This window comes from Sparus aurata, chromosome 5, assembly GCF_900880675.1.
Source record: "Sparus aurata chromosome 5, fSpaAur1.1, whole genome shotgun sequence".
Taxonomy (NCBI): Eukaryota; Metazoa; Chordata; class Actinopteri; order Spariformes; family Sparidae; genus Sparus; species Sparus aurata.
The window spans coordinates 24,340,811-24,355,412 of record NC_044191.1 but is presented as its reverse complement, the minus strand read 5'-3'; the positions used below and the strand labels follow the sequence as shown (position 1 = coordinate 24,355,412).

Here is a 14,602-nt window from a genome sequence, read left to right as displayed (position 1 = left end):
ATCTGGAAACAGACCATGTAGGGCCCAACAAATCTCAGACATCAAAGTAAAAACATCCATGACATGTCTGGAATAACAAAACCTCCTCTGGTTTCTGAGCACGGAAGTTTATTCTTGATGTTTGGGAACAGTGTAAAAAAAAAAAAGAAGATCAGAAGGTCCTCTTACTTGCTTTTTTAGAGCTTAAAAACTCCAGTCGTCTTCCTTTGATGGTGTTTTCCCCTCATCTCTGGTCTCATTTCATCTCTTATTCAGCTCTCTCAATGTTTTATTGACGATATGAAAACAAACTACAGTCATGTAGAGGGAGACCTAATAATATTCAGAAAATGTTTATGCAAAGATAAGAGGTGCAACCAGGGGCTCAACAAGAAATCCAAATATTATAAAAATTGTAAGGGAACATGTGTTGTTAGTCCAGATGCAAAGCAAAAATCACATCACTGTCTTCATATTTTCCTGGGAAAATGATGATTTGTTTGCGCGTTGTTCAGCCTGAGGTGCAACCAGGAAACCAAAACACATTAATTTCATCCTTTTGGGTGCTGTCGCAGGAGAAAAAAGGCACAGTTTAAATTCAGCTCTCGCTGCCGTTAGCCAGTTAGCACCTTTAGCTGCGCAGCTAGCAGTCCGGACTGGGAGCTCGAAGCGGCGGGGAGCAGTGCCAGAATGGGAGCCAAACGAGTGGACAGGATGGGTCAGGGTTAGCTGGTTAGCAACATAATATTTAGATGTCTTTTACACAGCATCAGAACTGTTACCTGTTACTGTCACATTCAGTTGATATTTGACTTACTCAAGATACAAACTAGAATGCTCACATATTGCACCTTTAAGTGGTTGTGAATGTCACTCTGAAACAGAAGGGATATAGTCACGGTTGATTAGTATAAAACATTAAGAATTAAAATGTAAACCAGAAAAAAAAAAACATCCCTGCTGTATTAATTAATTTGAAGGACAAAACACAAGCTTCTCGCTGTTCAAAGTTTTTCATTCATTACCATCTTGAAGTGAGGCTGATTTAAAGGTCACTACAAACTTCAGGCGGGGGTTAAGTGGACTTCCAAATCCAAATCCCTGATGAGTCTGTTCATAGTGTGCAGGAGCCACAATCACTCCATCACAGCTGAAGGGCTTTTCTGTCGTCGATTAAGATGAACCACAAGAGCCACAAATGAGGAAATCAAGACGAACACGTAACTCTCTGAACAATGTCACTGCTCCTGAGACACTACACACTCCCTGACTGAAGGGAGGTTCCTGAATGGTTTCCATCTCTCGTTGGTTACTGATTTAACCGACATGAAATGGAAACCATTATCCCGTCGAATGTAAATGGTGTCACTCTCTGTGTGCCAGAATCAAACCAGCATTTTTTTCGGCGTTGCCGTAGAGACGTCTTAGATTAAAGCCAGTGCAGACAGGCCACAGCGCACAGTGCTGGGAACTTAAAGTGCAATCCGTGCCAAGTCACTGAATTATTATCTGAGCTCAAATCCCCTAAATAACAGCAGCCTGCAAAGATCTGGCAGAGGCGTTGAGTGTGTAGAGGGCGGTTGCTATAGGAAACCAAATGCATGCGAGGTGGGCGGAAATGAGCAGATCTAACCACGACGATAAATGTTTTAAGGGCACAACATTATATTACTGTTAATTAAGTTACAAATCCAACAATAAAGTTAATGTAAATGTTTGGACAACCATACAGGTTGTTTTTTTTAATCAACAAAAATAAAAATCATGAGTTTTTCATATTATCATGATGAAAATAACAGGAAAGAAAATATCACCATTTAAGGTGCACCAAGTGCTGCCAGGTTAGCATGCTAACTTAAGTTAATATGACTGCATCACAATGTCAATGCTGCTGTTTATTCACATTCTGTTGATCATTTTTTAATGTTTTCTTATGTATCGCCCCTTTAATATGGTCACGAGAATGTGGGGTTACAGCAGACATCCAAGAGCTTTTACACAGCAGTCACACAAGATCAAAAGGGGATAATGCCCGGGAAGAATCACCAGTCATTAATAATCTGGGTCAACAATGTTTTTTATATTATATAAACCTCTCCCTGAGAGGAGTGAGGTCCAGAGGGCCACGAGTGACATTTAACACTTCTTTATTACATTCAATCTTTTATATGACAAGTTACCAAACATGTGGGTGAAAATATATCTAATCAAAAATATGTTGACATTTACATTACTTGTTTTTGGCCTTTTTTGTCCTTTTGGACTGTTCAGTTTTTTTGTGTTTTTGATTAACAACTCTGAATTTGTTTAAAACTCACATGTGCCTCCTTGGCAGGAAGAAAGAGGTCACGACGAAAGACCAGCTCGAAATCATCACTGAACCATCAAAATGATTTACAAGCTGTTATTTTAAGGTTAATAAAAGAAAGTTACATGGTGTTGGTTTGTATGTCGATTACATAAAAAAAAGACAAGAGCCAAGACAGTCCTATGGTGTGCAGGCAGTTTGATTGAGAATCCGAGGCTTTTGGATAATGTTAAAAAATCCTTTACCATCTTCATGGATGTGTCAGTGTGTTTCAACTCTTCGCCAGGGCATCCATCCACTTCAATGGTTATTAAGCTATAAAAATTAAATAACGAAATACTGAAAATTTGAAACCAAGCTGCCTGATGAGGTAACACTGCCACGCAGCCTGAGCATGATTATCCTCTCTATCTCATATATCTGATCAGACACAGTGATGTACAACGTATATGTCGGGACTACACTTTCTAATCTTGCTGCACCTGTACTGTGTGTGGTGTGTGTGTTATGACAACACAAAGATTTTATCACGCAAGTGAAAAAAGAGAAAAGGTTAGAAACTCTTCCACTCGTGCACATCCTTACACAATAAAGACACAACTCGGTAGCATTTAGGTATTCTTTGTAATTTTAATTCCCATAATTTAGTTTAAATGCAGACATTTTTTTTCCACTAAAATCTTAAATAAAACATTACAGTACGATATATGCAAGTCAGAAGAGCTTTTAAGATTTTGGTAGAAGCAGGCTACAGTTTTCTTTAGATTTTTTTTTTTTTTTATTCGTTTATTTTTTAAAACTGTTTGAAGGACCGGACAGTTAGATAGCAGTAAACAGTAAAAAGACAACACAGAGCTGTAAAGCCTGCAGGCCAGCCAAGGAGCACATTCTATTACAAAACAGACCAGAAAACTAGAGACAGCACGCCACATCCAGATGAAGGTCTGAACTGATGCCCCTCCACCTCCGAGAGGTGGTGCTAGTTCCATAACAAACAGGAGAGGGCGCTATTACACCAGGGCAGGTGGAGCTACACGACCACAGAGTGACAGCACCTTCAAGAAGAAAACCGTTTGTATTGCACATTCAGGGAGGGAGAAATGGCGCGTCCTGTTTTTCTCTAGTTTTTCCTCGATAAAAACGTTACAAAACAGTCAGAACTGCAGTAGAAGCACAGAAACTCCCTCAATGGCAATCGCACCATTCGTCGATTCACACCGATCAGTTGAAACAGACTGATCTACAATGCTGTCCCTCTCTGCGGGGAGGAGAAGTGGCGGGCTCCGCCGTCTGGTAACGCGTTAAAAGCTAACAAACTTTCTCTGCAAAAGATCAGCGCAATTTTTTATTTATTTATTTACTTTTTTTGAACCTGTGGTGGAATTATTGGCTTTCAGGCTATAATTTGATCTAAAAATGTGTCAATGAAAAAAATATCAGCTGTAATTGGTAAGATGAAAAGCCTCAATAAGGTTTGAATCATCTAAAGGCCCCGAAAACCTTTACGTCAGTCAGCTTCTTACAATGATCAAAACAAACCCACACAGATCTGATGAAGCAGATTAGCTGAGTTTGAGTTTTATTAAATCGTACCTATACATGTCTTATTTTCCAAACTTCTATTTTAATTGTGGCTTTTTAGCAATAAATACCAAATGTTAAACAGAAATACGCAAGATTTGAAACCAGGTTTTCAGGGGCTATTTGTCCGATTAGCTGCTTGATCCACTTTGCTATAGCCGTTGTTGTCAGACGTGGTTTAACGCTGCCATCAGAGGGCGGTTTTCACTTTCCCTCCCCATCTTGAGCAGTGCATCCCTTTTGGCCTATCAGGACTGAGAATGCATGGAAAAAAACAAAACACAAAAGAAACCACAGCGCGAGTCACACAGAGGGGGGCTCTGCAGAGCACGGTGATCCGGCACACACACCAGATATCTGGAGTGTACCTCCGTCCATTTACAAATAAACCTCACGATTCCAACGAGAGGATTCGGAGTCATTATGCGGTTTTCACACAAGAGCAACACATGTTCAGCCAACTCCAACCAGACAATACATAGCGTATTTAATTTAATTTGGCTTCTAGAGAAACGTATAAAACATATTTGTGAAGATGAATAGATAAATATTTTGTTAGCGTTCAACAGTAGCAGCTGTCACGAGGTTGTTACTGCACACTCATTTTAACTTCTGTTGCATGCTAACAAAATGATCAGTTGACATGGTCCTCAAATGTGACCATCAACTAAGCATCAGTTAGTTGTTTTAAAGCATTTCTAAAGAGAAATGAAGATACACTGAGAATTGGAAGCTAGCGAACTGAAGCTAATCTGGAAGCTCTGGAAGTGTAAAATCTGACGATGTCTGGACGACAGTTTCTGTCAAGTTGGTGGAAAATGCAACATGTACTCTGTAACTATTGTTAGCTTGTAAGCTCTTTTAGCTGTGCAGCTAGGCTGACTGCCTAGAGAGTGGTGGCATTTACACTTGCTCGTGCTAGAGCTTTGGACCGTTGGGAGAAAGGTTTTTTTTTTTTTCTTTTCCCAAGCTTGGGGCTAGCTAGTTAGCATGCTAGCTTCAGCAGATACTGTAGAAGCCTGAACAGTCATTTCTTCACCTTAAGTTGATCATTTTAGTTCATTTATTTTGAGTGTTTTAAGCTAAAACTCGTATCATATTGCATCTTAAAGTAAGACTAGCTCATCTCTGAAGCGAGAAATGACTCTAAACCTTTCTATTAGATCATATTATTACTGTATTCTCATGTACGTCTGTTACAGTCTGCTTGAACATGTACTGTTTGCTCTTGTGGCTATGGCGGCTGATGTTACACCGGCTCACAATGGGACAATGCGGAGAAACGTCTCTGATGTTTTAGGAAACAAGGCCAGACGTCTTGTGCATCAAAGATTTCTTTCAAAAACCGACTTCCTCCCGGCTCCTGTACAAGAGTACAAAGAGCATCTGAACTCAGCGGCCCAGCTCAGCGCGCCCCCCCCCCCCCCATGTAACACACGGCCTGTGAAAGAGTAAAAAAGGGTGTGAGCCTCAAGAGTGGTTACCTGCCAAAACAAGGAAACAAATGTCCTCACAGTCCAGTTTATCAGACACCAAGTGTAAGATTGTTTTGTCAACTAGATTTCAAATAATTTGCCTCCGGCGAGCAGTCGTCCAGGTCTTAGCGAGATGCTGTCCTGCTCTCACAGCTCATGATCGAAGCGGTAGGGAAACAAAATTACAAAGTGTTTTCATCTAAAATTCAAAAATAAAAATGGTAATTTAAAAATCTGATCTATCGGCAACCGACACGTCAATCTACATGTTAGAGGAACACACCGGGGCCTCAGAGGGAGTGTGTGACACGTGGCACCAGCGAGGTGAGACACCTAGTAATGAGACGCTTTTCTCAGTGTCACTGTGATCTCATAACAACCAGTCCCTGTTGTCCAGTTCTAGTGCCGCCCCCCCTCCCCGCCAGCAGTGTGTCCTCCAAACGTGTCTGGAAGCTCGCCCAGGTTAAAACTCAGATATGGTAGAAAAATATATAGTCTTGATGAAATTTCTCTAAGTCATTCTCTTCATTACTGAATTGCACCCATACATGTAATGTTAAGTAGTAGCAGTGTAAAGTGACGGGGATCATGATTAGCACGACTACTACGACAAAGAAAATAAAAATGAGTCACATCGCGCTCGCTCTCGTTCTCTCTCTCTCTCTAGACACTTCAGGTTATTTTTTTGTTTTACTTGCACTTTTAAAGTTCATGGTTAATAGTTTGTCTTTTCATTGGCATCATTAGGCAACAGTTTTTTTTTTTTCCAGATACTCTACAATATGGTTACGATGTAAACACCACAGTACTTAATAATTTTACCGTATCTGCACGAAATAAAAACACAATGTTACAAGGCAAGTGGCTACTTAAGCATAGATTTGTTCATGAGAAAGAAAAAAAACAAAACAAAAAAAATAGGAAATACACCACAAGAACGAAAAAAAAAAAAAAGAGAAAAGTTGCAACACCTGGCATCGAATTTGTTCAAATAAAAAAAGCTTTAGACTTTGTTCATCTACAGGTCAGGTGACCCTGTTAAAAAGCTGGTGATGATCAGTACTAACCCCCCCCCCCGCCCCCGATACCATCTCATTCAAAACATAAAAGATCCCAAGACCGAAGTCTGCTCAGCCCTGAACCCGACTCCACGATACCTACCTAACCTTTAGCACTTAGATTGAAACACAGGTGATCAATATGCTAAATGCTTCTACAAACAACAACCAGCCCATTTTTTTTCAGGAGCTACAAGTGTGGCCGGTGGGGTTCAATCCCCCCCCTTTTCTCTCCACCTCTGCATAACCAGCTGAGTTGACAATACTACGGTTTTGATATGACACATAATAGCTGTCTGACACGACAAGGCTTTTTTCGGAGGCATCCCGAGAGCCATGCCTCAGGTTTGTCGCAAGGAGCAGTAATGAGACAGATAAAAAAAAAAAAAAACAAGACAGAACTCAGGGTGAGAGATCTGAACTGATCCGAACAGATCCAAACCTGTGACAGTGTAGAGGTCGATCATTGGCAGGGAGCCTTTACGATATGAGGAAAATGACTCCGGTAACTCAGCTTTAGAAAAAACTAAAAAGGCATACGGATGGAGATATGTGAACACTGTTTTGAGATGTCGTCAGCGTGTTTTTGTCTCAGATTTATTATTTTTTTCTTTGCGTTGTGGCTTTCTGCCGCAACTGAAACCTCAAAAAGAGCGACCAAAAAACTTTCTGCCTCGACCCGAAGAAAAAGGAGGGAACAGTATCTACGTGTTCGGTTCGTTGCTTTGAACGAAGACACCGCTTTTTCCCTCAGCAGCCATGTCGAGTGTGCGCGTTCACCGAGCGTCTGCGTGTACTCTGGGATTAAATATACTCATACTTAATATGACATTGTGAAGAGGCGACGCACCCCTCCGTCCGAAATCAAAACCATGATCCCCCCCCCCCCCAAAACTCTTTCAGGACAAGTATTTACAGTACAAATTACATTATAATACATCATTAAAAAATATGAGATCCATCTTCTAAAAACTTACAGGAAAAAAAAAAAAATCAACTCTTTAGCAAATCAGGTTTCTATGGTATCATGTGAAAAAAAAGAAAAAAAAGAAAAGAAAAGCAGAGTGACAGTCCCACCACCCTCTTCTTCTCTGAGGCGTCCGTCAGGTTTGGCCATGGTTGTACCTGTAGAGCATGTTTTTAAATAACGTGATGGATGGGGGTTGGTTGACCACACGCACATCTTTGCTTCTTTTTTTTCGTCTTTTTTTTTTATACTTTAAAGCAAGCCGCAATACAACAAATCACACTCAATCCAGTATAACAATATGTACAGGTTGTTGTTTTTTTTTCCTGGCATTTTGGAACAAGAGTAATAATAATAATAATTACAATAATAATAATAATAATAAGCACTTGACCAACTATGCTACCGGGCAGAATGATACACTGCAGGGCATGTTCGTCGGATCAGGTGTGCAGGATTAACCGTTTGATTTATTTGTCGTCGTGTGCTGTCTGGTTTTGTTTTTCTGTTTAAAACTCACGATTTTGAGACAGAAGGTGAACGTTGCCGCGTCTCCAACAAGCGCCGTTCTTGTTACATCGCCCACCTTATTGTCGTTATGTACAGCAGGTTTAATGGTTTTCGGTGAACGCGGTGGTTGCACGCTTTCTTATGCACACCCCTTAACGAGAATAAATAAAAAAACGATCAGAAACTCAAAATGAGCCAAAAAAAAAGATCTCTGGACTACGGAGCCAGGCAGCGTATGAACCAACCCTCCTCACATCCACAGGACAAACCAAGTCCATCTGTAAACCTCTCAACTCCCCGTCACCCCCTGCCCTTTTCCCTCTCTTCACTTCAATCTCTTTTCTCTGCAAACCCCGACACTCGAGCTGTGATTTTTACCCAAGTTTCCCTCTCTCTTTTACTCTCTTTCTCTTCTTCTTCGTCCCTCCCGGCCGTGCGCCCTCAGACGAAGGGCAGGATGCCGTAGACGAACAGGGCCATGACGGCAGCGCTGAACAGGCCGGCCACGGGCACCGTGACAAACCACGCCAGGAAGATGTTCCTGAAGAGGCGCCAGTCCACTGCTTTCTGGGAGCGGATCCAACCGACGGCCACGACTGAGCCGACCTGGAGGGCCGCAGGCCGGGAAGGGGAGAGAGGACACAATCAGAAGCAGCACAGAACTGAAGTTCTGAAGAGGCAAAGACAATGTGAGGAGCTGCAGGATGTTCAGGCTTTTCTTATAATTGAGAAAATTCATATATTCAAGCACCTCAAAATTGTAACCAGTGGATTTATATAATGGACTTAGTTATATTTTCATTGAGTAGACCAAAAGAAAGCACACAGGTAACATCTGAACAGAAAAGCCTGAACTCGACCTTCAGCTCCTCAAGACCAGCTCGGTCCAAAATGTTAATTAGAGCAAGCCGATTGCAAAAAGTTAAACACTACTTCATTTTTATTTTTAAGGGGGGTGGACGTCGGAAATCAGCAGTTTAAGGTCTAAAGAAAAATCTGATGGTTTTCCTCTGAGCTTTAATTTAATTCTTTGAAATACATTTTGAAGGTTTTTTTCTCGGGTCATGTGATTTTTCTGCTCATGTCAGACGTCCACCAACGAACCTCTTCTCTCACCTTTTATTCAAGGAATCAAAATCAGCCCTCTGTTGAGTAAGAGGACACATTTGAGACGACACCTCGGTGCGTCGGAGCGGTATGTGCAGTGACCCGTTTCAGCTCTGTTTGTGACGAAGCAGGTGGGCGGGAGTCGACACTGTGCCTGCTCTTATACGGCCAGAGAAACATGAGACGGCCTCTGTCACACTCGTGACTAAATGTGGAAGGTCGGCTCAACACAGAGCTGTCCTGTTTGTGGGTCAGAGGTCAAAGTCACGCTGGTGCCAGACCACACAAAAACATCTTCTGGATGGCTTCTTAGCTTTGTGTTAAAAAATGTCTCAGCTTCTCCCTCATTTGGATAATTAGCATTGTTCTAAAACTTTTGTGGTCTTGATATCTGTTTACAGCCAATTGTAGTATTTCAGGCATGCAAACTGCAAAGCCTTGAACTCAGCACAACCTTGGTGTTTGTGCTGCCGACTGCCCGTAGAGCTTTTTGAAACGACGAGTCATTGCACATAAACGCACTGGGGCAGCGCCCCGCACACCACGGCCGGGCATCGATTTAGTTTCATCCACACGTTGAGTGAAGAAAGCCAAAAAAAAAAAAAGAGTCTGACGAAACCAAATGGATGCCCGCCGCTGCTCGCACACATTTTGCATTCTCTCTCACAGCCGCCTCGGGGATGTTTACAGATGTTGTTGGTTGTTTTTTCGAAAACTTTCAGCGTCACTTTTAACGATGCTTACCATTGAAAAAAAACAAAAACGAGCTCATTAAAACTTTAAAATACTGATCATGCCCAACAACGTCTGTGGATCCCCCGCACACAACCACTCGATCGATCAAATCACCACCACAATTGTATACCTCTAACCATCAGTAGATTTTAAGATAGCAGTATGTTATCTGAGGTTTTAGGGAAGAGACGAGGGTGTTTGGAGGTGAGGAGTGTAAATAAGGAATGGATGGCGATGTTGATGTTTAGACAAATTGATAAATCAGCAATTAAATACCAGTTTTGAGTCTCGTGCAGTTTCCCTTCAGCAGACATTTTTGAAGTATAGACCTATCAAGTCTTGTGATGCTTTTATGTTTTCACAGATTCTGACTTGTGTCATGATTGATCGACAATAAGACGCCTGTGTTACCCTTAACTGTCTCCCCCAAAACAGGTAAAACAAACTTATTTCCGTTCTGGCAGACAATCAAAAGACAAGATCTGTATAGTCTCAGGTTGGTTAAATTCAAAAGCTACAGCCAGCAGCCAGTTAGCTTGGCTTTGAATAATGACTGAACAGGGAGAAAAAGCTAGCCTGGCTACTGTCCAACAAAATCTACTAACCAGAACCTCTAAAGTTATAACGCCTTCATTTAATCCTTTTAGACGTGTGTGTCAAATTTGGTCTTATTGTTGAGTGATGCTGACAATAGTTGAGTGGAAATGTGTTAAAGTGCGTTATGAGGTCGCAGTGTCCTTTAACCTTTGACCCCCAAATTCTAATCAGGTTATCCTCGAGTCCATGTGGATGCTTGGGCCAAATTTTGAAGAAATTCCCTCACTATTTCTGAGATACTGCGTTCACGAGAACAGCACCCAAGATATTTCATCTCAGAATAAAGCACCCTAAAGTCTTTCGAAAAGTGCAGTTCAGTCGCTACACATCAAATACGCTCGCTTTGAATTTCACAAAATGTTCCATCCAGAGATCCCTTTGAAGACAAACTTGGAGGGGTCGCTGCCAGAGGGAAACTGCACGAGAGGTCAAAAGAGCAACTTCAGGAGTTGTGATTGGCTTTGGCGATTGAAAGCTACAAGGTGAAGCGATGAAGTGGAGCTCTGAGAGGGCTCTCTAACACGGCTTCACTACCAGTGACTCCAGTACCTTGCAGTGGGTGGAGCTTATTGGGATGCCCACATTTGATGCAACAAGCACTGTTAGCGCACTCATTACTTCAATGCAAAATCCGCTGTGAAGACAGATGAGTGGAGAGACAGAGAGAAAGATGGAGACGGGGGTAAAAAAGTGGAAAACAAGTGTGACAGGTGGGGTCGGGGGGTCGGGAGGAGGAGGAGGAGGAGGAGGATGCTGTCGGAGGGCGGGGGGTGGGCGTAGGGACCCACACGTCAAACCATGCCAATGCTGAAAGGGGCAAAATGGAAGAGAGTTGGTGGGTAATGAAACAGGATGAGACACTGTGATGGGGAGCAGGCAGGAGGGGTCCGATATGCCTTCCAGTCTGGATTCGATGTTCCTGAAAAGAACAGGGGAGAGGGGCCGCACGCTGCTGCCCGGGGCCGCCTGGACACAATGTTTGATTGTCTTTTAATGTACTGAAAGTTTAGTGGGAATTAAAAGTGAATTAAATCACAATTATAAATAGCTTTCCTACATTCATAAAAACATGGATCTGATTGCAAGACTGAGTTAACTAGAGTGTATTTCCAGCCCGGGGGGCCCTGGGAGGCAGCGTGAGCTCCCCGTCCCCTGGATGTTCCTGTGAGGGGGGGGTTCCTGTGAGGGGGGGGGGGGGCTGGAGCTGGAGGGGGCCGTTCAGTCATCAGTCATACCTTGCAGTGTGTGGTACTGACAGGGATTCCGACATTGGAAGCCAACACCACTGTGAGTGCAGAAGCCAGTTCAATAGTGAATCCACTGTGGAGGAGGAGGAGGGGAGGGGAGGGGAGGAAGAGGAGGAGGAGGGGAGCAAAGAGACATCCTTCATTGTTTTGTCTGGGCCGTAGTGCTCAGGGCACCATAATCCAGCATCCACAGTTAAAAGTACACTCAACACACACAGAAAGAAACAAACATGGTGATCACACACAGAAACACACACACACACACACACACACACACGCACACACACACACACACACACACACAGAGTAAAGACAATATTTCTATAAGGTGTTAAATCTAGAGTCAAAGAGAGACAGGTTGAGTGAGAAGGCGACCTGAATTTGAATCAGTAGCTGGTACTTTTTCTTTATTGCAGTTAAAAACTACATTAAAACAGCAACCAATAAAACTCACTAAAGCTCTGGGGGGACAGAGACACTGCTGAATTTTAATTGGTCGTGTCTGCAACATTTTCAGTCCCATCTGTTGCGATGGTCAAGGACCTCCGGTGCATCTCTCTACTCTACTCATTTACTGTCAGCGCTACACTGAAAGCTGAGGGAGAAAAACGCCCAGAAGATTCTTATATAATGTACTTTCTGTGATAATTACTATGTGTTTTGAGTTTAGTTCTCTAGACATCTTGACTAGTCATAGTAGGTAGCTTCAACTCGATTATTTGATTAATTGATAGCCATCAGATTGATCTGGGTGATGGCATTACGTATCAGCATCGATAGCAAGAAAGCAGGTGTTATAGTCAACTATTTCAGTAATTAAAAGATCACTTTGAGTCATGTTTTTTTCAGAATATATGTCCAAAATCTGATTGTAGCCGCTTAAATGTGAATACTTTCTGGTTTCTTTACTCCAGAACAGTAAGCTGAATGTCTTTGCGACAAAAAAAGACATCTGAGGACGTCATTTTAAGCTTGGGGAAACAAAGAGAGAGATCGATTTATCAATAATGGTAATAGACATTAGTTGCAGCTCTTCATAGTGGGATTCTTTATCCTGCAGGTGGTCATAATATTAGCATCACTCAGTTCAACGAAGGTACGTGAGCCAGCGTGCAAAGTACGAGATCCTAAACCAGATAGAAAAACCTGCTTTTACTGCTTTGATACACAACACTCGTTAAGTGTTCACTGTGCCTGCTCAAACATACGCTCAGCCACAAACTATAGACACACACACACAGACACACAGACACACACACACACACACAGTTTTCCTGTCCTTTCCTGTCCTTGCCCCCAAACAAACCTCTTTGGAAACAGACACTGGGAGGAAAGAGAAGCCTTTAGAACAGTGAACCAAAGCAAATGTGTCTTTGAGTCCTGCAGTGAAAAGACTAAGCTGGTGATGGAAAGAGGAAGATTAAGAGAGAAAGACGGCCCACAGAGAGAGAAAGAGGGGCCAAAAAAAAAAAAAGAAAACAGGAGGAGAATGACGAGAGAGGAGAAAAATAATGAGATGGTACGAGCGTGAGAACAATCGCGGGACTTAAGGGAAGAGGAGAAAGATTTAGAGGTGAGACGGTGATAAAAAAAAAAAACAAACAAAACAAGAAAAACAAGACAAAAAGATGTGGTGAGGAGACGGAATGAAGGAAAAAAAAAAGGAAGAAGTGGGTTAACCACAAAAACAGGGATTTAAAGCAGAGGGTGAGGAAGGAATATGAAAACAGGAGGAGGACAGGGGGGGAGGAGAAGAAAAAGTGCAAAGAGACGGAGTCAGGCTGGCGTCCCTCCCTGCGGTTGGAGGAGAGAGGCCAGGGTTTCCCACTGTGGCTTCAACCCCTCCCTCAACCCCCCTGCTCTACTTCTCTTCATCCAGAATGCCAAACAACTTCCTGAAACCCTGTGTGATGTTCCTGCCAGGCAACAGAGCACACACATAACACACACACACACACACACACACAATAAATAGCTGGAACAATTAGACCTTAACATGTACGACAACCGGCAGGCATGGAGCCTGCCTTCTTTAAGCTGACACGAAACGCACAAACATCCTTGAGGTATGCGCACACACACACGCACACACACACAACACACCCACACACACCCCCCCCCCCCACACACACACACACACACACACACACACACACACACACACACACACACACACACACACACACACACTTCAGCTCATGCGTGGGAAGATGGGAGGACAGCGAGAGAGAGAGACTGATCTGGAGGACAGAGGAGCAGCAGTCAGCGGTTCAGGATGCGTGATGTCTGCTGCTAAGGTTGTGGGCCGAGGACAGCCCTGGAGCTTTATGTGTGCCACGGTCCACGAGACTCCTTATTTATTCATAATTTATTATGTAATAGGTCAGAGGGCAGAAGAGAAACAGAGAGTGCATCATCCCTTTCTCATTCTCATCAAAAGCAGGGAAAGAATCCGTTCCAGCAAAGTTTAAGTAAGACTTAAGACTTGAAATATGCAAATCTTCAAATTGAAGTAATGAAATTGTGAAAAATCGTCTCCAGTTATATACATCACTTTAAAGATGCAACCAACATGGAAGATCCAAATGCAACACTGTACTTGCAGGTTGCCCGTTTAGTAACAATGTGCTTCTTGCCTGCAGCGGCAGCTCTGTTTGGGGAGTAGAGCGCGGTCAATCAGCGCACGCTCGACACAAACAGCCTTGATTAGTCAGACAAGTTTACTGTACCTGCGGGGAGCACTTGAGGCGACAGAGAAATCTAACCCTGATCGTACTGCCTCTAGTTTATGCATTGTACTGTCAGTGGAATCGCCTGAACACTTAAAAGACAAAGTGTTGTGCATTCATACAGCTGCGTGCACGTGAACACTCACCAGGGAAGCTGCTGCACCCGACGGACCTGTGTGTTAGCATGTCCGGGCTTTTTGGGAAGCAGGTCAAACCAAGCATGTTGGAAAAAGTTCACCTCCGTCACAAACAGTCGTTCTTCCTCTCGTCCACTCCACACACACAAACACGCGCGCGCACACACACACA

At 42.9% G+C, this 14,602-nt stretch overlaps 1 protein-coding gene and 1 long non-coding RNA gene across 14 annotated transcripts in view; both read right to left on the bottom strand.

The window, feature by feature from the left end:
* Positions 1–341: 341 nt before the first annotated feature.
* On the bottom strand, positions 342–1,630 carry LOC115581566 (uncharacterized). 2 transcript variants are annotated; one of them, XR_003984047.1, is made up of 4 exons: positions 1,005–1,630; positions 822–854; positions 609–708; positions 342–495 (listed from the first exon to the last, which is right to left on the bottom strand). It is a non-coding gene; the product is annotated as an uncharacterized LOC115581566 (long non-coding RNA). The 2 variants fall into 2 exon arrangements; XR_003984046.1 differs by having other exon boundaries at positions 342–708.
* A 1,267-nt stretch (positions 1,631–2,897) lies between these two features.
* Positions 2,898–14,602, bottom strand: part of slc20a2 (solute carrier family 20 member 2) — a 55,167-nt gene continuing 43,462 nt past the window's right edge. For 10 of the 12 annotated variants that reach the window (XM_030416674.1, XM_030416679.1, XM_030416680.1 and 7 more), the window contains 2 exons: positions 11,553–11,637; positions 8,320–8,484 (listed from right to left, as the gene is read on the bottom strand). In XM_030416674.1, the coding sequence (XP_030272534.1) occupies positions 8,320–8,484; positions 11,553–11,637 (250 nt within the window). Of the gene's footprint in view, positions 8,485–10,866; positions 10,952–11,552; positions 11,638–14,602 lie in introns of all 12 variants that reach the window. The other 2 variants (XM_030416685.1, XM_030416686.1) reach the window with 2 other exon arrangements.